Source organism: Pan troglodytes, chromosome 19 (assembly GCF_028858775.2).
Source record: "Pan troglodytes isolate AG18354 chromosome 19, NHGRI_mPanTro3-v2.0_pri, whole genome shotgun sequence".
In the NCBI taxonomy this organism is placed as follows: Eukaryota; Metazoa; Chordata; class Mammalia; order Primates; family Hominidae; genus Pan; species Pan troglodytes.
In genome coordinates this window covers 30,683,591-30,706,136 of record NC_072417.2, presented here as the reverse complement: position 1 = coordinate 30,706,136, position 22,546 = coordinate 30,683,591, and the positions used below count along the sequence as shown (strand labels likewise).

The window sequence follows — 22,546 nt, the reverse complement described above, 5'->3', positions numbered from 1 at the left end:
TAAAAGGGAAATACCGAATGAAGGTATCTTTCAGGAGACAGAACTTGTAAACAAATGGTTGCATAAAGGTAATCTCTTGTATTTGTGAATAACACAGGAATTCTACACAGACTATTTACTACGGCTACATATATTACTTTACTAAAATTCAAATGTGGTAATACTGGTAGTATTGACTAGGAGACTTGGAAAAATCCTATATTCATAGATTTTTTTTAAAAAGGACAAATTCAGTATTCTTTTGATACCTTAGTCTTTACTGGTTGCATTTTCTACTGGTGATACACTTTTCTTGCCTTCTATTGATAGAAGAAAAATCTGCAGCATAGAGATGATTCACCATACAGATTGAAGGAATTTGTTTTCATATAGAGGCTGAGATTCATAATGTCATATTTTCTCATGCTAGTTTTTATTCAGCTATAACAAATCTCCCACAAAAGAACTTATACTCTAAACTGTGTACCATGAACTCTATATCCATTTGTCTATGCTATCTATATTGATTCTCATCATATTAATCTAGGGTATCAACTAGGAACCAGGGTTATATTGGAAAATGAGAACTAAAGTATCAGATCTCCTTTTTAATATCCATAATTTGAATATAGACTTAGGAAATACACAGGTAACTCTTCACACAAGTCACTGTAAACTATCACCACAAGAATATAACCTTAGTTTACTCTCTGCTACTCAATAGAGACTTCTATTCTCACCATTCCTCTCATTAATTCATAAAGAACCATCCAATATCTGAGTTGGCAGTCACCAACCCTCAAATGAAATAGAAATGAAAACAGTGTCAAGATATTTCTTGCTCTTTGGAGTGCCCCCTTCTAGCCAAAACCGCATCTGATGGAAATTCAGGGAAACCTTGCCTCCTTAGAACATGTCAGACCCTCCAGTTAGGCATCTTACCTGCCGAAACATCTCTGGGATATCATATATGTATGTTGTCCCTAAGGACTGTGCCTGGAACCTCTTTGATTGCAGCAGGTCTTTGGTCACATATGGAGTATTGATTAACATTCCATGCAGTGGTCCCTGTTTGTCTCCATATGCCTGAAACATGATCTGCAGGAAAAAAAAATGGCATGGGGAGTTAAGAGACAGAAAAAAATCAGAGAGCTGCCTAGAGGGGCTTTTTTTGCACAAATATTATCTCTTTGAAAACATTTTTGGTAGGTTGAGTAGCTGAGATATGCCTCTTAACATTGGGTACTTGGTGCTCTCACCTCTCCACAGATTAACCAACTCCAAAAAATATATATATATAACCAGCCATATACCATAACTGCTCTCACTTTTAGATTAGTTGAAATCAACAAGAAAGAAGGCCAGGCGCAGTGGCTCACGCCTGTAATCCCAGCACTTTGGGAGGCCGAGGCGGGAGGATCATGAGGTCAGGAGATCGAGACCATCCTGGCTAACATGGTGAAACCTTGTCTCTACTGAAAATACAAAAACATTAGCTGGGCGTGGTGGCGGGCGCCTGTAGTCCCAGCTACTCGGGAGGCTGAGGCAGGAGAATGGCGTGAACCCAGGAGGTGGAGCTTGCAGTGAGCCGAGATTGTGCCACTGCACTCCAGCCTGGGCAACAGAGCAAGACTCTGTATCCAAAAAAAAAAGGAAATAAACAAGAAAGCACGGTGCACATTTCACATCTCAAAGACAGACTGACCATGCTAGCCATCTAAAGTGAGTTGAATCTCATATACTCAGAAATGAAGTACATCAACTAACCAGTCTGAGCAGCCCTGGTATTGAAGTTGAAGAACAGCTATGCAGTAAAGATAATTCTCTTCTTTCCCCAATGGCAGAAGGCCAGATCAAGACTCTAGTATATTATCTGTGCTTTAGTCCTTTAACCCACTTGATTAGATGGTACTTCATAAGTATTACTAGCTATGCAAAGGCTTCAAAGATTTCTGCCAGAAGTGGATTTCATCCATCCATCTAGATAGTTAATTCTCACTAGCCCATGAGACACAGCCTCATATTTTACATGTAGTAAAATAACCATATTATATTAAATTATGTATATTAAAAAACATATATATATATATATACACGTATTTACTTCTCCTCAAGATGCTGTCTACAACTAGTGAATAGCTCCTGCAATACGTATATTGTCACATAATGAAATCACTACACTGGTTTTTAATCATTTTAACTCAAATATTTCTAGAGGAGTTCTTCATACTCCATATATTTAGATAGTTTTATTTGCTTATGAATATTTATAAAGGATGCCATTATTTCAATTCAATTAATATTTATTGAGTGCCCAGAGGTTGTATAACACTAAACTAGGCACTTCATGCATGGATACATAAAATATAAATTCCCAATGCAGTGAATACAAATGGAGATTGGGATGTAAGGGTATGTGTATACCTACATATCTATTCAGACCTACAAAATAAGCACAAGTCTACCATTAATGAATAGATTGTGGACCTGATATATATGCACAGGAACAGAATTAAGTACCTTCCTAAATCGTGGGTACAGTTCATCTGTAAATCCTTAGTCCCTTAGCTCAGAGGAATGAATGTTCTGCTAATTTGTCAATCAGGTCCTGTTCTGGGGAAAACATGTCTCAGGCTGTTTAAAGACCCAGAGACTGGAGCTCCCAGTCCTCTTCCACAAGGTCAATAGGAAAAGTCACCCAGGGGGGGAAGCAGAATTAGTAATGTCTTAGGAATGTGACAGTAAAAGCAATAATGTTTTAAGAGATTCAAAGTGTTAAGTAAAGCAAGGGTACAGTATGAGAAAACTGTACTCAGAGCAAGTAAGCTGAATCAAAATAAGAAAATGGGGTAAACGCAGCAGGTTCCTAGAACTACATTTCTCGTCTGTTAAGAGAGACAAGACCTTGAGACTCGGTTTGGCCAAGCTTTGGGATGAAGACAGGCTGGTCATAGTTAAGCAACATAATTGTGCACTGAGGAAGGCGATTGGAGAAAACAATCTAGCTACATATGTATATTGCTGGCAGAAATTTAAATGGTACAAATATTTTGGCAGTTTGTCAATATCTTATAAAGTTAAGCATATGCTTACTGTGTCCCAGCAATTACACTTTTACGTATTTACCCAAAGGAAATAAAAATATATCTACACAAAGATTTGTAAATGAATGTTCACAGCAGCTTTATTACTACTAATAGCTCAAACTAGGAAATAAAACCCCAAATGTCCATCAACAGGTTATCTTGGAAAAATAGAAAATGAGAACTAGAGGGCCGGGCGCAGTGGCTCACGCCTGCAATCCCAGCACTTTGGGAGGCCAAAGCAGGCAGATCACGAGGTCAGGAGATCGAGACCATCCTGGCTAACACGGTGAAACCCCGTCTCTACTAAAAATACAAAAAAAAGGCTGAGGCAGGAGAATGGTGTGAACCCGGGAGGTGGAACTTGCAGTGTTGCAGTGAGCCGAGATCGTGCTACTGCACTCCAGCCTGGGCGTCAGAGTGAGACTCCATCTCAAAAGAAAAAAAAAAAAGAAAGAAAGAAAAGAAAATGAGAACTAGAGTTTCAGTCCTTTTTTTTTTTTTTTTTTTGGAGACGGAGTTTCACTCTTGTTGCCCAGGCTGGAGTGCAATGGCGCGATCTTGGCTCACCACAACCTCTGCCTCCTGGGTTCAAGTAATTCTCCTGTCTCAGCCTCCCGAGTAGCTGGGATTACAGGCATGCGCCACCACGCCCAGCTAATTTTGTATTTTTAGTAGAGATGGAGTTTCTCCATATTGGTCAGACTGGTCTCAAACTCCTAACCTCAGCTGATTTGCCCACCTCGGCCTCCCAAAGTGCTGGGATTACAGGTGTGAGCCACCATGCTCAGCCAGTCTTTTTTAGTATCCATAATTTGAATATGGACTTAGGAAATATACATGTAACTCCTCACACAAATCGTTGTAAACTATCATCACAAGCATGTGGTCTTAGTTTACTCTCTCCTACTCAATAGAGACTTCTATTCTCATCATTCCTCCCATTAATTCATAAAGAACCATCTAATATCTGAGTTGGCAGTCACCAATCCCCAAATGAAATAGAAATGAAAACAGTGTCAAGATATTGCCTGCCCTTTGGGGGTGCCCCTTGCTAGTCAAAGCTATATCTGATAGAAACTCTGGAAAGCCTTGTTTCCTTGGAACATGTCAGAGCTCCCAGTTAGTCACCTTACCTGCCAAAACATATCTGTGAATATAAACATTTTGATAAATGAATGTAAAAATTTCGATAAATCCATTAAATGGGGCTGGGCATGGCAGCTTACACCTGTAATTCCAGCACTTTGGGAGGCCAAGGTGGGAGGGTCCCATGAATCCAGGAGTTTGAGACAAGCCTGGGCAACATTATGGGACCCTGTCTCTAAAAAAATTTAAAAACTAGCTGGGCATGGTGGTAGACGCCTTTAGTCCCAGCTACTTAGGAGGCTGAGGTGGAAGGACTGCTTGAGCCAAGGAGGTCGAGGCTGTGGTCAGCTATGATTACAATATTGCACTCTAGCTTGGGCAAGATAGTGAGACCCTGTCTCAAAAAAAAAAAAAAAAAAAAATCCATGAAACGGAATACTATCAAAAAATGAAAAGGAACATACACATAATCTATGCAACATGGCTGAACCTCAAAAACATTATGCTGAGTAAAATAAGCTAGACACAAAATAGTACACACTGTTTGATTTAAATTCTAGGATAGGCGAAACTAATCTATAGTAACAGAAAGCAGATCAGTGATTGCCTAAGGCCGGGGTTGGTGCTTCTACCTTTGACTGCAAAGGCGAATAAGAGAACTTTCTGCAGTGATGTATCTACCACGACTGTGATAGTACTTACATGGTGTATACATTTGACAGAATGAATTGAACTGCACACACAAAACGAGTCCATTTTATTATAAGTAAATTGCACTTCAATAAAGGTGTTATTTATTATTTTTAGAGGCAGTGTCTCACTCTCTCGCCCAGGCTGGAGTGTGGTGTCACAATCATAGCTCATTGCAGCCTCAAACTCCTGGGCCCAAGTGATACTTCTGCCTCAGCCTCCTGAGTAGTTGGTACTACAGGTGCATGACACCATGCCTGGCTATTTTTTTTTTTTTTTTTTTTTTTTTTTTTTTTGTAGAGACAGGGTCTTGCCTTGTTGAGCTGGCTAGTGTCAAACTCCTGGGCTCATGTGATCCTCCCACCTTGGTCTCCCAAAGTGCTGGGATTACAGGTATGAGCCACCATGCCCAGCCCAAAGATGATTTTAAAATGTTATTTTTCTTTTTTTTGAGACAGATTCTCGCTCCATTGCCCAGGTTAGAGCACAGTGGCACGATCTCGGCTCTCTACAACCTCCGCCTCCCGGGTTCCAGCAATTCTCCTGTCTCAGCCTCCTGAGTAGCTGGGACTACAGGCCCCTGCCACCACTCCCGGCTAATTTTTGTATTTTTAGTAGAGACAGGCTTTCGCCTTGTTGGTCAGGCTGGTCTCGAACTCCTGACCTCAGGTGATCCATCTGCCTTGGCCTCCCAAAGTGCTGGGATTACAGGCGTGAGTCACTGTGCCCAGCCTAAAATGTTATTTTTCTCTTACACTGCACATTGGAAATCAATTCACTTATGCAATGGATTACCCAAATCTCTTCTCCCCATTATGACTGCCTGACATCAGTGTTCATTACAGCCTATACTACAAAGACTGTACAAGGAAAATGAAAAATACAACTCAAGCCAATCAACCTTGTTCCTTATTGGCAGAATGAATAAATGATGTGCTAGGGCAAGCGGCTGAAAGTAATAGGAGTTCCTGAATACTCAACTATCTATGTTAGTTCCATTTTCTACTATAATGAATGCAGTAACTAAAAACTGTAAAGTATATGTTTTAGAAGTTCATGAAAATATGTACACATTTTATATATCACACACCTTTCACCAGAAGCCATCAAAATTATTTTAGAAAATAATTTCTGACCCATAGTCTGCTCCCTTAGAACCCTGTATTTATTTATAATAGCACATATTTGCCACAGAGAAACAAATCATTTGTCTTCTTCCATTGTGATGTAAATTTCTTGAGTACAGTTTGCTTTTTGTCTTTATATGCATAGCACCTGACATACTATAAGTAGTCAATCAATATTAAATTAAAAAACAAATGAACGGATAACAGACATGGTTCTGTATTAACTTCATACAATGATTCATTAAAGAAAGGGAAAAACAGTTTGACAATAAGCACCATGTAGGCATTAGGAGCACCAGAACTGGGTTGGAGGCTGCTCCTTTTGTCAGTTCCCACGTCTAGCCACAGGCTCAAAAGTTAGTTCCCATATGGCAGTAGCTCTTGAACTCTCTCAAGTGAAGAGTCTGTAGAAGACCTCTTCCTTCAGGGCTTTTAAAATATGCAGGACCCTAGGTAAAAAGCGTTCTCCTTCAGGCTGAAGGTGGTTTGTTCATTCTTTTAGATGCTTATTGTGTGCTTATTTTGTACCATGTGTAATACTAAACCCTGATTGAAGGCATCTGTGCCTTTCACACTCCTGTGTCACCATTAGCTAGCATGAGGGAAATCTCAGAGTTTCCTAATAAAGGAGAGGGAAAAAAAGAAAGAAAGAAAGTAGTTATGAAGAACAAACATATTTATCAAAAACATTAAAATCTCAAGTGGCCATCTTACTTTTCACAAGAATAGACCTGCCTTGAAGCTATTGTAGAAGTTAATTAAAAACATCCCTACCCATTGAAAGCTTTGACTGAAAATGTCTTTAAAGTTGCACTAAAAAAACATCAAATACAGCAAAAAATATTGAACACTCTTTCTCTTGGTCACCACTCACGCTCTTGCGCACTCTCTCTCTGTTTTTAACTGCTCACTTCTCATAGGATAGATTTCTCTAGCCACCTCACTAGGAATCAAAGCACAAAATGAAAGGTCATTCTGACTACTGTCCAAACTGAGATTTTTAAAAATTCATCTTCAAAAGACTGAAAAATATATTTTCCTGACTCTATTCCTGGATTTAAAAGGATATAGATAAAAACAAGAGACACATAATCTCTCCCTGGCACCCAAAGTATGGAATAGACTGAAACCCTTGTTTATGTATACTGGAGCACGTTCATCCTTTAATCAGAAGAAATGCAATTCTTGAATTCAGGCCAAAGCCATAAAATATCCTAGTTCTTCAAAAATGTGAACAATGGTGAACCAACCTAATTTCAGTATCATAGTAAAGAGCCCAAATATTTAGAAACCAACGTAGTAAAAAAGATTAAAAGGGAATTCTCTGTTTCACAGAATTAGTGTACTGACTCACTTTCTATTTTTACATTCTCAGTTTTCCTACCTGAAAACGGGTTTAAATTTGCCACTTTGCTCTTGTATAATATATGACACCCTGAAATCTTTGAAGGAAAGGGAACAACATAATAGATAACACAATAAATATGATAAAAACAGAAACAGAACACAATAGATAAATATGATAGACACTGATGATGGTAGTGCTCATGCCACTATACTATGTTGAAATTTTCCTTCTTTAACATAGAAGTTGGCGACATAAATCCAACAATTCTCTTTTCCTCACTTGCCAATGAGTAGTTTAATTATGGTGAAAACGGAAAGGACGCATCAGACCAGAGATTAGATTGCTGAAATAACCCACGAGCCCTCTAAAAAAAGAGCCTAAATTGCAGAATAACCTCTGGAGTCAGGTTCACTTGGCATCTGTTAGTGCTTACCAATACATGACAAATGGTTAAGGGTTTTATAACATCCATGATAGAGAACATAGGCAAATCTTATAAGGCAGATGAAGTTTTTCAAATTCATACAATCATTTAATCTTATAGAGGATAACCCCACCAGGTGAACCAATGGGATTTGTGAGTTTGGGTCTTCTATAATAAGGACGAGTGTCTTATCTGTAGGACCAAATCAAAACTCTGAGGAGCCTGTTTGAGTATTGTACCTGTGCTGTCCTGGAGTCAGTCACTTCCTTGTATAGGCTGATATCCAAGTAATAGCCAGACTCGTTTGTCAGGAAGAGGCGGATGGGAATTGCTTTTCCAGTTGGCGTCAGGCGAATGTTGATTTTCAGTTCTGCCTGGAGGACGCGCAATTTCCACAGGCGACTTCCATACCGCATTACCATGCTCCGCACGGATTCCTCAATCTGACACAGACACATCACCAAGCACAAAACTTAAATATCTTCTAACTAAGACCTGTTTCAGGTCTGCTCATATTTGAGAAAGAAGGGCTAAAAAAAAAAGAGGTTGGTTTGTGGAGATGCACACCTTACAAAAAGTGGTCAGATAGTTTCTCCCCAAACTATTCTTTCTTGGAACAAGTCAGGGACAATTTCATGCTGGCCTGGCATTTGAGTGGTTTTCTCTGGATAATAACACCCAAATCTCTGCAACTCCTTCCCCTTTCCCAATTATATTCATATTCTATATCAAAGATCTGCAATATCTAAAATTACAAGCCATGGGATTTAAGAGGAAGCCCCAAATAAGAATAAAATCTCTAGTTAAATAGCTATTAAGTAGCATTTATATGCATGGTAACTATGTTTCATTGCACTTACAGGACTTTAAATCAACATAGCAATTACCACCATGAGCTTTTTTTCATACAGTTTTATTAAACTTTTAATATATGTCTCTTGGTAAATTGCACAAATTAAAGAAAGGCAATTTGTAGGTGGTGCTAGAACATTCTCTCTAAACAGAGCTCTGAAGCTTGGTCACTGCTAAGTCCATCTAGGATTTAATAAGATGGGGCAGATGTTCCCACATTTCTCTAAGTTTATACCAAGGCAGCTTAATGCTCTTAGTTTTTAGGGGTAGGACAGTTATTTTAACTAAATGGCCTTAGACATGATTTCTTGTTATTTACATGCTAAAGCAAAACTTTTTTTCCACAACATGGCCGAATAGAACATAATGCAGCTAGAACATGCTATTCGAAATTAATGTTTCCTTAAATGAAGTATCTTTCTAAAATGCTTCCTCAACTTCTTAGAAAATCTCAAGAATATCTTACATTCCCTTTCTCTTGTGGTTCTTTAGTAGCATGTGCCACCCTTGCAGTTTGTTTCTGCACCACAAAATTTTAAGTTAGAATGAATTTCAGGGAGTTAACCTCTCTATTATCATACTTGCTTGTTAACCAAGAGATATTTACCCATTCTTTTCTTGAGGGAACAAAAGCCAACAATCTTTATGTACAGAAAATTGGCAGCTATCTATCATTAGAAAAGCAGAGCCAGTGCATATGGGTGGTTAGAATGAAAGCAGAGGCTGATCTGAAAAACTCAGAGAAAAGGTAAGCCAAATCTTAAAAAAAATACAGCTGTACAGTGTCCATGCCATGTTTTAAGTCTCCCAGCTTATTAGTCCCAGAATGCTTAGGATAAGTTTTGCTTAAACTAGATGATGAGATTTGAGTCAAATGAGTAGCCCTGTCCTTGGCGTTCCTTACAGACTAAAGCAACCCATCATTAGCTTGGAATTTTGAAGGGAAAAAGGTAGAAAACTACTTCTCAGATCTCAGATACTAAGTTCAAGAAGCAAAAGTCTACCAGGCATGATGACTCATGCCTGTAATCCCAGCACTTTGGGAGTCTGAGGCAGGAGGATCGCTTGAGGCCAGGAGTTCAAGACTAGCCTGGGCAACATAGCAAGACCCTGTTTCTGTAAGAAAAAAAGAAAAAGAAAAAAAAGAAAAGCAGCAGCAGCAGCAAAAATTCATGCCTACAGCTGATCTTGAAAAAGGGAGATACTGGTTCTCCTATCCAAATTCCACAGTATCATGATAGAAAGAGTTACAAGGGGCCAGGCACGGTGGCTCACACCTGTAATCCCAGCACTTTGGGAGGCTGAGGCAGGCAGATCACTTGAGGTCAGGAGTTGGAGACCAGCCTGACTAACATGGTGAAACCCCGTTTCTACTAAAAATACAAAAATTAGCCAGGCCTGGTGGCACATGCCTATAGTCCCTGCTACTCGGGGAGGCTGAAGCATGACAGTCTCTTGAACCTGGGAGGTGGAGGCTGCAATGAGCTGAGATGGTGCCACTGCTCCAGCCTGGGTAACAGAGCGAGACTCTGTCTCAACAAAAAAAAAAAGAAAAGGAAAGAAAGAAAGCGTTAGAGGGAGCAGAAACAGAGAGCAGCCTGTCTTTATTACATTGGGGATAAAAGGTCAAGTACAAAATCACCTTGTTTTTCTTCCTTAAATTATATAGAATGCATTTCAGAATAGACCCTCAGGGAAGAAAATATACATAATACATGTGAAATTCCTTATCAGCCAAATTCTCTCCCTGTGGAAAAACACTAAAGAGAGATAGGTTAGACACTTTGAGAAGGTGCATTATGTCACTAAGGCCACCAGGTAATTAACATTTAGTGCACAGAAGCAGTAATTTAGCCAAAATGCTTAGTAACAGTAAAATTAATAATTCCAGATGAGAAATTGTAGGGAATAATACAAAACAGGACCACTATTATGGCAAATATAAAATAGGTACCAACAAAAGAAAATGTTTTCACGTTTTTGTACTGCTTATAAGTGACCAGCAAGCTAACATCAAAACCTTCAGTTTTGAGAACTGTTTTTTCAATGGCTGTATCAAATTTTTGACACTGTCCCAGAAACTCAATCTTATAAACATTCTATAAACTTTACAGATTAAGGGCTCAACAGCCTGAACAAGGAGTACCTGCTTCCAAGTCCAAGTGAGATAAATATGAATGAACTTCTGTGCTTATGCTTGCTAGTGCTGGGAGAGAAGCTAAGGAGAAATGTACCTTTGATGGGTCCATGATAACCGTGGGCACAAAGTTGAGGAAGATGTGGTTACAGTCAGTGCGGACATTTGTATTGTTAAAAGCAACTTCCAACTCATCCATGGCTTCCAGGAGTAGCCGCTCCCCTTCATTTTGGAGATATTCAAAAGAAGCTTCCTATACAGGAAGAAAATAATCAACATTAATGTAGTTTAAAAGAGGCAATAAAGAAATGGCTATTATAATCACTTAAGCAGCAGTATGTCATGAATCATAAGGCACTTGGTGAAGAGATTGTTTATCTTTCTCCCTAGAGTCAGTCCAGTAACCACAGGGAGCAGGGGCAGGAAAGGGCCAGATAAAGAGTCCATGTCAGCCCTTCCTTCTTACTCTTAGTGCATCATTCCCTTCCAAGAGGTAGAAATACTGGGCATCCCCATAGCTGTAAGTTCAATAGGATGATATTTCACATATGCCAAACAGAGCTATTTAGAAAGGAAAAGCTGAAGAAAGGGTACGGCTATGGGATATAATAATAATGAACACATCAGGAAGTGCCTTGCTATATACAGACACTACCCATACCTCTAGACAGGTGTACAATGGGATCACCTCTTTCCTAACTTATCTCCTTATGCTCTACCATCATCCAGTTCTTCCTGTGATTTTTCTGTTTGTATGCTTTTTCTTTTCTTGAGTGTTATTATGCTTCTGCTACCAAGAAAAATCAAATTAAAGTGGAAAAAGAGCCTTCATTTTTTATTTTTTTTCAGATGCACTTTCTGCTTTGTAAAAAAAAAAAAAAGCCTTTATTATATGAAATATTTACTTTTGTAAACATTGAAATAGAACAAGAACCTTGATTCAAAAAATGAAAACCTGATCTTTTTTTTATGTTCTCTCTCAGCAGAAGCATAAAACCTAATTTTGAATCATATCTATTATTCTGTCCCTTCCCTCAGGGATAACATCCCATTAAAGTACAGCACCCACCTTGGTGACCAGATCAGAATGCCTGATGATTGCACGAACAAAGAACCTGTAGTCTGTCACTTCTGTGCCCACTTCCACCTTGGCTGCCCCGAGATACAGGTGCATCTTGTGATTAGCGCATGGAATGGCAGTGAGGTCAAAATTTCTCATCCGGTTCAGCTCTAACTGGAAAGCCAGAGCAGGCTCCAGATGACGATAGATACGATCCTCCTCAAACTGAGTACAAGAATCAGAGAAAAAACAGCTCACAAGAGGCAGTTACAAAATTATACTATGAATGTGAATGTAAAAGAGATGTCTGAAAATAGAAACATAAGCTATGATGTGCTAATGAGCAACAAAAATGAGCTACGTTCAAGGCTAATGCTATAGCTTACATAAGATTAGGCACTAAAGTACCTATTATATAGGTACTTTATAGGATGATATTCCTAAACTTTCATCATTTATGATTTTACAAGTGGTGATGATATACATTAAAAACAAACAAAAAATCCTCAATTTCCTTAGAACTCCTACAACATTTAATGTCTTTATATAATTCATTTTGATATTAATTACAGACTGCTTCACATTAATATCTACTTCACATGCCAATGTTTTGAGCTTACCCAACTAATCTAAAAATTTTCTCACTTATGATAAGTACAAAGGACATAATAAATACTCAACAAAGAAACATCATACAATTTTTTAATTAAAGAGATATTTGGCTTTGGAACACTATATCCATAGATATATAATTACTTATATATGTTTTTTAAAAGTTGTATTAGTATATAACTTTACTGTATTTACTGTATATGTACTGTATGTTTCAGTGAAACTAAAGTATTTTTCTGGAACACATGTCAATTGAGTGAATGGAGAGAGAGAGTCAAATATATAAGCCGGTAACAGGAAGAAAGCAACATGGTCTGAAGTTTTGTATTTTAAAATTGAAAAACAAATTCACATAAAGTAGAGTTGAGTATCAGTGAACTATTTGTAGATAACAAGAATGGTCCTTTAATATCACATCATTAGGATCATTCTACAGGACAAGGATGATTTGGAAAGGTATCACCTTCGTTGAGTAGCTCAATACATTTGGTTGTTTCCCACACCAAACCCTTTCAGAAAGGAATCGGCTTTAGTTCTAAGACACATGTAAGGCAACAGGAAGCACAAGTTCAATACGAGAAAAAAGAATGGCAAGAAGAACGTATGGCAAAGATAAGCTGCTCTTGGGCTTTTAAGAAAAAGTAATTTTTTTTTAAATAGGAAAGAAATCAATCCTTACCTTATCCCTTGCTCGGAATGTAAAAAATTTAGGGAATTCTCTCTGTATTAAAGAAGGGGGAAAAATGTGTCAGTAGTTCATAGACATGGCTCTTTGAGAACAAACAGTATAGAAACAGTTAAGCATTTAGAAGACAGTTTTCTAGAAAAACATGCTTCTTACCTAAGCTTAGTCCAGGAAATATATATGAATGATCCTCCGCATAACCATCACTTTGACCCCATTTCCAAATTTGAGAATCACCACATTATAAACCTAATTTTAGTATCTACCCTCTCCCAGGGGAAAAAAAAGTATGAATTTTTTAAATCTCCCAAGTGAAAAAAAATTTTTTGCTAGGTATTGCTCTTGGCACAACCCAGCAAATAAAACCAATATACCCTTGTGCCACAGTCACTGCAATAGTAGTTACTGGACTGATTTCCCAAGTTACTCTTTAAGAAACTCTTAAAATATAAACTACTCAGACAGTATAGAGTGCTCAGTCCATGATTTTCACATTTATTCTCAAGTCAATAATGTCAAGGGTTTAAACGATAACATTTGAAGATGAAGAAAAATATAAGATTCTACCTTGGTCACTACTACTATATGCATAGGAAAGAATGAGGTTAGAACTAGTGAACTTGTAATCATTAGGTCTTCCTGCTTTTTTGTAGGGCATTATACAAAAAAAAACCCAATTTACTAGAACCTTATTAATTAACAAAGATGAATTCAATTAGCAGAGTTCATTAGTTTCTGAAATTTAACTTACTAATGCCAAATACCTCTGTTTCTCGGATGGGAAGCTCTACTGGCAGTGCTGGAATCAAATCATTACTATTTGCCTCTATAGGAGGTTTCATTAGGCATCTTCTTCATTATGAGTGCAATATAATCAAACACTTATCAGTACAAGGCAGAGAGACCGGGACTAGCTGCCTACACATCCTCAATGAGCTTTAGGAAATGTGAAGGAAACATGGGACTGAAAATCTTCTGGTGGCAGGTACTCTCATGTGTTGTCCTATCTGATGCTCTCAACAACCTCTAGGGGTAGATATTGTGACCCTCATCTTACAGAAGCCTTGGCTCAAGTATATGCTCAGAATCACAGAGCTGGAAGATAAACTTGGGTCTCTCTAGTGCCAGAGCCCATGCCCTCTGATCTCTCAAGGGCAGAGTATTACCTTTCTCTTTTTATTATAATCTAAATTCCTCATTTAGAGGATTTCTCTTTGATGAGACAAAAACACAGAAATTAAGACTTTAAATTTAAAAAGCAGAAAGCAAACAAAGCAAAACTCATGCTGTAAACCTGTGGTTCTTGAATTTCCTGAAAATTTCTTGAATACGTTCCATAAGTGTTACACCTCACTCTCACCTTAACTAAAGCTTGCACAGTTAATAAATCTTTTTATCTTTTCCTTGGTATTTTAACTGTAAGACTGCATTTAAAAGGTTCCTAGGAGCTCATTTACCAACCTCAGGGAAATCCTTTTTTAAAAGCCTTTTTAAAGTGGATTTTACACAGGACTGAACTTCTCCTAATGAAGTTTTGTTCTAAATAATTCTCTGACCTCCCCCCACCACCCGCTATGAGAGTGAAGCACACAGGAATGACTTCAAGGTTAAGTAAGATGCATTCAGCTGAGGTGTCGGTAAATATCATGCTCATGGTTTTATATAACCTAGTTTTGGTTTTATTCTAGTGAGGTACAGCTTTCAGAGCATTACCTAAAAAGTAACAAATGTCAAAAAAGGAAGAATGACAAAATCTTTCCATGGAACTCTCTGAAAGAAAAGTCAAGGAAAGTGATAATATGATATTTTACGCACACACTTTTCTATTCCGCCTTAACTATTATTAGCTAATTAATTAAAATGTTTGTTTAGGATGCCATTTATTTAATTATGTACATTTATAGGATCAAAACCATTTCCTTTCAAAAACAAAACAGTAATAAAAAATGCTTTCTTTTCCACTAAACCAATTAAGAAAATTTGTAGTAACTGAAAGGCATATAAAGCAGTTTGAATGGAAATGCCTTTAATACAAATAATGAAGAAACTGACTAATTCTTGGCAGAGGTGGGCAATGACTACCAATTAGAAAAACCACTTTCATTAAGGTTAGCTAAGAAAAGTTGTCATGAGATCATATAAACAACTTTTTTTTTTTTTAAACTTCTGAGTAAATTTGTAACTCCCCGGTAAAATCCTCAATTTAAGTATTAAACATTCAGAACAAGAGATGGCAAGAACCTCTGTGCAATGGAAAAGTGGAACTACTAAGCAATTCTTCAGTGACATGGAAGTCTGAAGACTCTTACAAAAAGTAACCTCTTTTGGCACTCAAAAACCACAGAATCACAGAAAACACAGAAAAGAAGAAATCTAAAAGTCTGATCCTACAGTTTTAGTAAATTCTTTTATCCTATCTCATCCTCATACTGCCAGTTTTTCCACTGAAAGCATTCATGCTTATTCCATCATCAATGTATTTGCTTTCCAAGTATTCTACTAGTGTCATGGGCAAATATCATAATTGAATGCACACAAAGAAAAACCCTCTTAGTGTTCTGGTACCAAAAAACAAAAGAATGCAACGTTTCACAGGAAGAAATTATGCCCTTGCTGTGTTCTAATCAGCCAACCATCATCAAGACAATCAAAATAATTTGCCCAAATTAGCCAATCAAGACACCCTGCAAATCAGAGAATGTGAAAACCTGCAACAAAAAACATCATAGCTGATTATGATACTAATAATCGTGTTAAAAACCTAATGAAATGAAGAAATTGGGAGCTTGCTGGTACAATTCTCTTTTACCTCAACATGCTGAGAACTCATTATATAGACTGTAATTAAAACAAAAATCCAAACCAACCCTTCTGAAAACTAATAGTTGGTCCACTACCAAACAGAACTATCTTAAAAAAAAAAAGAAAAAAAGAACTACTAATTATGATAACTGCTCATATAGTGAGCTCCTCCTTCAAGGTCCAAATAATCCAAAACATTTCATTTTAAAGTGGGAATCACACAATAGTCATAAAACAACAACTCTCTCTCGGGAGATATGTAGACCTTTTTTTTAAAATCTCATGAAATTTTACAAAAACAAAAGGTAACATTTTATTAACAGATGTAAAACTGTTTGATTTAGAATCTTATCATGGTTTTAGGACCTAATGGGGGATAAGAAGAAGTCCTGAAAATTTGTATTCCGATGTCCTTAGCCAAACTTTGCTGAAAAAAATATGGAAAGCTTAAAAAAAAAAAAGCATAATATTATATCCCAATTAGACAGCACTTTCTGCTAAATCTTTTGGAATTCCAGACCTAAAATGTGAGTGAAACTAAGACAGAGTGAGTCAATAAGTTTTAACTAACAGAAAACTGCAGAGTTGCAGTTTAGATAGCTGCAGAAATTCAAGAAGCCTCTTTTCCATTCAAGACTTTGATCTTTTTTCTTTTTTTTAACATCTTGTCCTTTTTTTCTTTTATTTTTTATTTTCAGATGAACATCATGATCTACTTTATTTTTTCTTAACAAGTAGAATATATTTACAAAAAGAGACTTGTTTTTCCTCAAAGTTTCTGTTTAAATATCAATGTTAGGCAGTTATTCAAATTCCATTATGGGCACTTGATTTAATTAGATGGTTATGGAAACAGAGTCAACTCCCAGCCTCCTTAACACTGGTGAAGACTGCTGTCACAGAAATAATCTCCAAGCAGTGTCAACGGACTAGGGTGGCAACAGACATACCTGTGGGCAGCTATCTGGGACAACTGTGGCTAAACTACAAAGTATTGTAAATGCTTATAGCAATCACTGTCATCCAAATCAGTACCTAACAATATACACAGCTCTCTAGCAACCTCTACTCTGGCCCTCATTTGTCTTATTCTGGTTCTGAGGCAATTTGAAAGACCAACAACTATATAACAGCACAGCTTGCTTTATTCCACTAACCAATGTGCTTGAATCAAACTTGGTAACCTTCCTCCTCTCCTTGCTCCCTCAAGTGCAAATTCTGTCTTCCATTCAATAATATAGGGATTCCACAGCATAGGACAGGGGAGGCTGCATACATCACAGTGGATTACCAAGAAGCCAGAGAGATCAAGGGATTCATCTCTGACACTCCCAGAAAGCTTCCTCTTTTTCACAGTACACTAACTATGGGGCAAGCACAATCAGATGACATGACAGAGGCTAAATAAGCATCCTTCATGAATGTCAAGCTACCATCAGCAAAAGAACTCACAGCAGCACCACGACAGTGACCCCCAGATTTGTACAGTTTCTGCCAACGCTTCCTGGCTAGTGTAGATCCTGGATTGTATAATAGATTCTGGATGGAGTTCGGTTTAATAGTTGCCCTTGCACCTTGCAAAATCACTTATCATTTTTAAAGGGACTAACATAAAAACACCCCAACTCCTCCGCCATTCAATTCTTCAGAGCAAATGCAGTCCTCACTTAAACCTTAATGTTCTCTATGCTCTAAAGCAGCTTTTCCTACACTCATGACAAATCAAGTCACTTGATAATTTAAGTGATTTCCCACTTGATGCCACTATAAATAGGAATCAGACAATGATTGTCATGGAAGACCCCCTGCTGGCCTCATTTTCTAGCCGATTTTGCCTATACATGTCCCTATTAAACCTAGATCCAGAAATATCAGGACAGCAGAGAGAAAAAAATGTTTTAAAGCTGTTAAGTATACTCTTAATACTAGGGCATATTTATAACTATACACTATAGATTCAGAGATAAGAAAGGGTTTTTCTATCTGTTACATATATGAGAAAATGTCAGTGAGAACTAATCACTTTGGTTTGCTAAAAATTTTAGTGAACAGTTTTAGTTGATCAGTGTATTTATTATAGAAACCAGTTAGTGTGCTATAGATGTGAAGATTCCATCTAATTCATTAGCAAAAAGGAAAACAATTTTACAAATTTAGTGTTATTCCCTAGAATATGCTGTTATTCTAAAGTCGGTGATAAAAAGCACAGTAACATTTAAGAACCTAGCACAATACTCTTCTAAAATCCAGGGCCTGGCTCTGGCATGTCTACCTTAGTTCTGATCAGCATCTACCAGCCACAGTGTTTATCCATGGGCTTTCATATTCTATCCCAAAGTATCAATTTTATTCTCTAAGCTGATTTTTCTTCCTAAAGCCCTAGGGTTCTTTTTAAGCTCCTCATACTTCTCCACTGACTCCGTTTCCTATCTAAAGTTATTGATTGATATATATCTACACTCTGCTTGATTTCCTGACATCAATAACACAGGGGAGTCATGCAGTCCACAACATTTCCTAAAGCATTTCAGAAAATCTTAGCTCTCTTGTTTCTCTATAGACTAGACCAACAAGGTGAACTGTATGAAGGAAAACAAAATGTCAAGTCTTGAAAACCTAATAAACAAAAAGGTAATAAAAGCAATCACACATAGGTCCCTGAGTTTAGAAAGTCCTTTCCAGAATCCCAAATGCCATCTTCATTGTTGCAAACAAGCAAGGCTTAACAACCAAATTATCTTAATTGCTAAAACCAAACCAAACAGGCCAGGCACAGTGGCTCATGCCTGTAATCTCAGCACTTTGGGAGGCTGAGGCGGGCAGATCACCTGAGGTCAGGAGTTCGAGACCAGCCTGGCTAACATGGTGAACCCCTGTCTCTACTAAAAATACAAAAATCAGCTGGGTGTGGTGGCACATGCCTGCAATCCCAGCTACTTGGGAGGCTGAGGCAGGAGAATCGCTGCAACCCGGGAGGCGGAGGTTGCAGTGAGCTGAGATTGCGCCACTGCACTCCAGCCTGGGCGACTAAGCAAGACACTCTCTCAAAAAAAAAAAAAAAAAAAAAAGAAAGAAAAGAAAAAAAAGACTTCTTAACATCCTCTAGAATCTTAGTTAGCTACATTAGAATCAATTTTTATGAAATATTTTGATTATAATCAGTCATTTTGAAAACAACATGTTGATTCCAAACTGGATTTCTGGCCTTACTGTTGTCACTGTACTGGGTATGATCATACGGGTATACCATAGTTTGGATGCCAGGCTATTAACTTAATTCTCTTTTCAATAAAAATTTTAATCTCATAAATATTAACAGTTAATTCAGTTAAATGGGAGAATAAGCAACCGAGTGTTTAATTTTTACTTATTTCCTGTTCCTACGATTAACATAAGACAAAAAATAGCAACTTGGCTCTATCAAGGCATTTTAAATAATAAATCAGTGTTCTTTAGAATTGAGACTTCTCAATAAAGAATCCAAGACCACAAAATGCAACTGGCTGTCCTTGATTATTGATTCACTATAAGCACAGAAGAAATTACTAGTTAGCTTGTTTCTACCTTATTCATCTGGATAAATGCTTATGTTCATTCTTAACTATTTCTCAGAGATATATTGAGAATTCATTATAGGGTTAAAAAAAAAGAAGAAAACCTTTAGCTGGAACACTTGATATAAGAATTTTTAAAAAATGTTTTTTAATTAATAGAGGACGGGGTCTCATTATGTTGCCCAGGCTCATCTCAAACTTGTGGGCTCAAGCAATTTTCCTGACTCAGCCTCCCAAAGTGCTGGGATTACAGAGAACTGAATATTTATTATAATAATTTCTAAAAGAAGAAGGACCAAATATCAGTCCAGCCCTTCTAACATATATTCTGGTTAAATAATCAGTGGCAGACAAATAAAACAGTAAGTAATCTTTCATTATTGTTCATTTTACTTACATGAAATCTCCGATCCACCTCATAGTTGACCTGCTTTCTGAAATCCTTTCAAATAAAAGAGAGAAAGGAAGGAAAGACAGCAGAAGTTGGCAATTAGTAACAAAATCAAAAAGAAATTGAATAAAAGATGATGAGTTAAACTAATGTTTTTTAAAAATGAAACTTACAGAAAAGTGGTTATTTCTCTGCATAAATTCTATTAGTAAGCATAAGATTACAATCCCATTTTTATTAAGTTGTAGCAGCAGCATAAGAAATATTAAAGAGGTACAATTCACATGTCAGTACCTTTTGTGCAACCAGGAAAGTAAGGCGCCGGATCCCATGGTCAACCAGGGTAGCTTTCTAGGAGCAAAAACATGTAAAACAGAAGATAGATGAGATTTCCATTCATTCTAAATTTTATCCCATTTGGCCCTTGTAAGGCTTTGGTGGAGTTAAACATCCTTTTTGGATATCCTTATCTTAGCTTAGTACCTTCAAACTTGCAAGTGAACAAATTTCAACCTGGCTCCTAGGACTAAGTCTTACGAAATAAATTTTATATTGATTTGGACAAAACTGAAAGAGAACTTTGTGGAGGAGAAAGGGTGATATGAAGTCAACTAAATTACCTCAGAACTGATTTACATAAAGGTAGGCCATGACACAATTTCTGCTTACAGAAATCATACTGTTGGGCATGTATTCAAATGTAAACATTAATATTGATAAAGATGCTAAATGAAATTAGGTAGAGAGAAAAGAAGGACTTTCCATAAAACATAAAACACAGGTCCTAAACTGTTTAGATTGTAGATGTTACCTACCATCAGATACAGCATCCCTAGAATTCAGTCTAACAAATTGTAACCTTTCAGTTTTGATACAACAGTTCCCCCTTACCTTACATGAAGGCATTTTTTAAAAAGTTTCTCTTTTAAAATTGTTAAAAGCAATATTTAATAGGCCTTTAAATCTAGGAACTATTCATATCTCCACTAGGCATAGGCGACTAGTATATTAGAAGTCAACAGAAGGCTGGGAGTGGTGGCTCACGCCTGTAATCCCAACACTTTGTGGGGCCAAGATGGGCAGATCACTTGAGGCCGGGAGTTTGAGACCAGCCTGGCCAACATGGCAAAACCCTGTCTCTACTAAAAATAGAAAAAAATGAGCTAAGTGTGGTGGCACATTCCTGTAATCCCAGCTACTTGAGAGAATGAGGCATGAAAATCGTTTGAACCAAGGAGGCAGAGGTTGCCGAGATCGCATCACTGTACCCCAGCCTGGGTGACAGAATGAGACTGTCTCAAAAAAAAAAAAAAAAAAAAAAAAAGAAGTCATCAGACACCAGTAGTTTCAAGACAGCCACTTATACGAGTCTTGGGCATCTGGACCTAAAGCCTTCCTCTTCCCTATACTGTTCACTTGCTTCAAAAGGCAGGGAACAAAGAAACAAATTAATGAATTAAGTAAAAGACATGTGTTTAGAGGTCCCTAACAAAGAAGGATTATAACAGCAAGCAGAAAAGCAACCCCACCAGTTGAATGACCTGAGAAAACATATGAATAGTACAAATAGAAAAGTAATGTGGACTTTCACAGCCTACATCCAGACTTTAGTTTGACCACATTTCTTGCTATAACTCCAACCAAGAGATATGTTTACAGGCCAGTTCTTAACATTCATGGTATTATATATTTTTTAAAATTTAAATTGTCTTCCCCTTATAAGGAAGCACATTCTTGGGTTATTTCTTCCAATTTCTTCAATTCTGCGATGGCATTGCTGAGTAATAAAATTAATTTTATTAACAGCATAAACAAAAGATAACTGGAAAAATTAATTTTCTATAAGCAAATAATAAAATAATAAATTACCAGGTCAAATATAAATAAATTTTGGTTTAACTGCATTAAAAAATTATTTGTACTGCCATCACACGCCTTGCTGTAAATAACCAAGTATTGACACAACAATATGAAAAAAATGTGTTGAAAGAAAGGAGGGGTTTCTCAGTGTGGCCAGGAACAGAAATACTTCTTCTGACATCAACAAAGATTCCACTACAGTCAAGTCCTTCAAAGACAAGCATCAATAGCTATGTTCTGGCAAGGGAAGAAAATAACTTTAATAATGCCATGATTTAAAATCAAAATTGTTATTGCTTTTAAAATTCCACAAGTGGCTGACAATAACAGCAGAGCAACAGGATTCTGATTACATTGTAATAATGCAGGTCTCACAGCAAGTCCACAGCTATTACCCAGCGATTAGGCATCAGCACCTGGAGAAACTCCATTTACACTGACTGCTTCAATCTCCTCCACAAGTCATTTACAAATATATGATCCTAATTTCTATGAGAGAAAAAAAGACATGCTGGGACTAGAAGATTATTTGGACAATTTGGATCAACCTATTTGATAGTTTAATGTGTGCTTTAAAAAAAAAAACTTTTTCTAAACTGCTAGGAGCATGATCATGAAGTGAAAAACAAAACTAGTTGCCACTTTATCTTTTGTTTTTTTCTTAAATTGCTTTTCTTTCCTTTTCTTTCATATATATATATATATATATATATACATACATATATATACATATATTTTAACAAGGAGATGAAAATGCCAAATGTCCCAGGATAAGCACAGTACCTGAAGCAGTAAATAGCTTCTCTATGCTTAGAGTGTCAGCACAGTCTACCCTTACCTTTCTAAATAGCCT

The 22,546-nt window shown here is 37.2% G+C and overlaps 1 protein-coding gene across 19 annotated transcripts in view; it reads right to left on the bottom strand.

The window, feature by feature from the left end:
* Nucleotides 1-22,546, bottom strand: part of ACACA (acetyl-CoA carboxylase alpha) — a 330,230-nt gene that overhangs the window by 100,683 nt on the left and 207,001 nt on the right. For 18 of the 19 annotated variants that reach the window (XR_010152891.1, XM_511428.9, XM_009432351.5 and 15 more), the window contains 7 exons: nt 20,128-20,184; nt 19,840-19,884; nt 13,081-13,122; nt 11,799-12,014; nt 10,827-10,982; nt 7,980-8,183; nt 922-1,077 (listed from right to left, as the gene is read on the bottom strand). Coding sequence is in view for 18 of the 19 variants with exons in the window: in XM_511428.9 (XP_511428.5) it covers nt 922-1,077; nt 7,980-8,183; nt 10,827-10,982; nt 11,799-12,014; nt 13,081-13,122; nt 19,840-19,884; nt 20,128-20,184 (876 nt within the window). In the remaining variant the exon portion in view is untranslated. The other variant, XM_054669959.2, reaches the window with a different exon arrangement.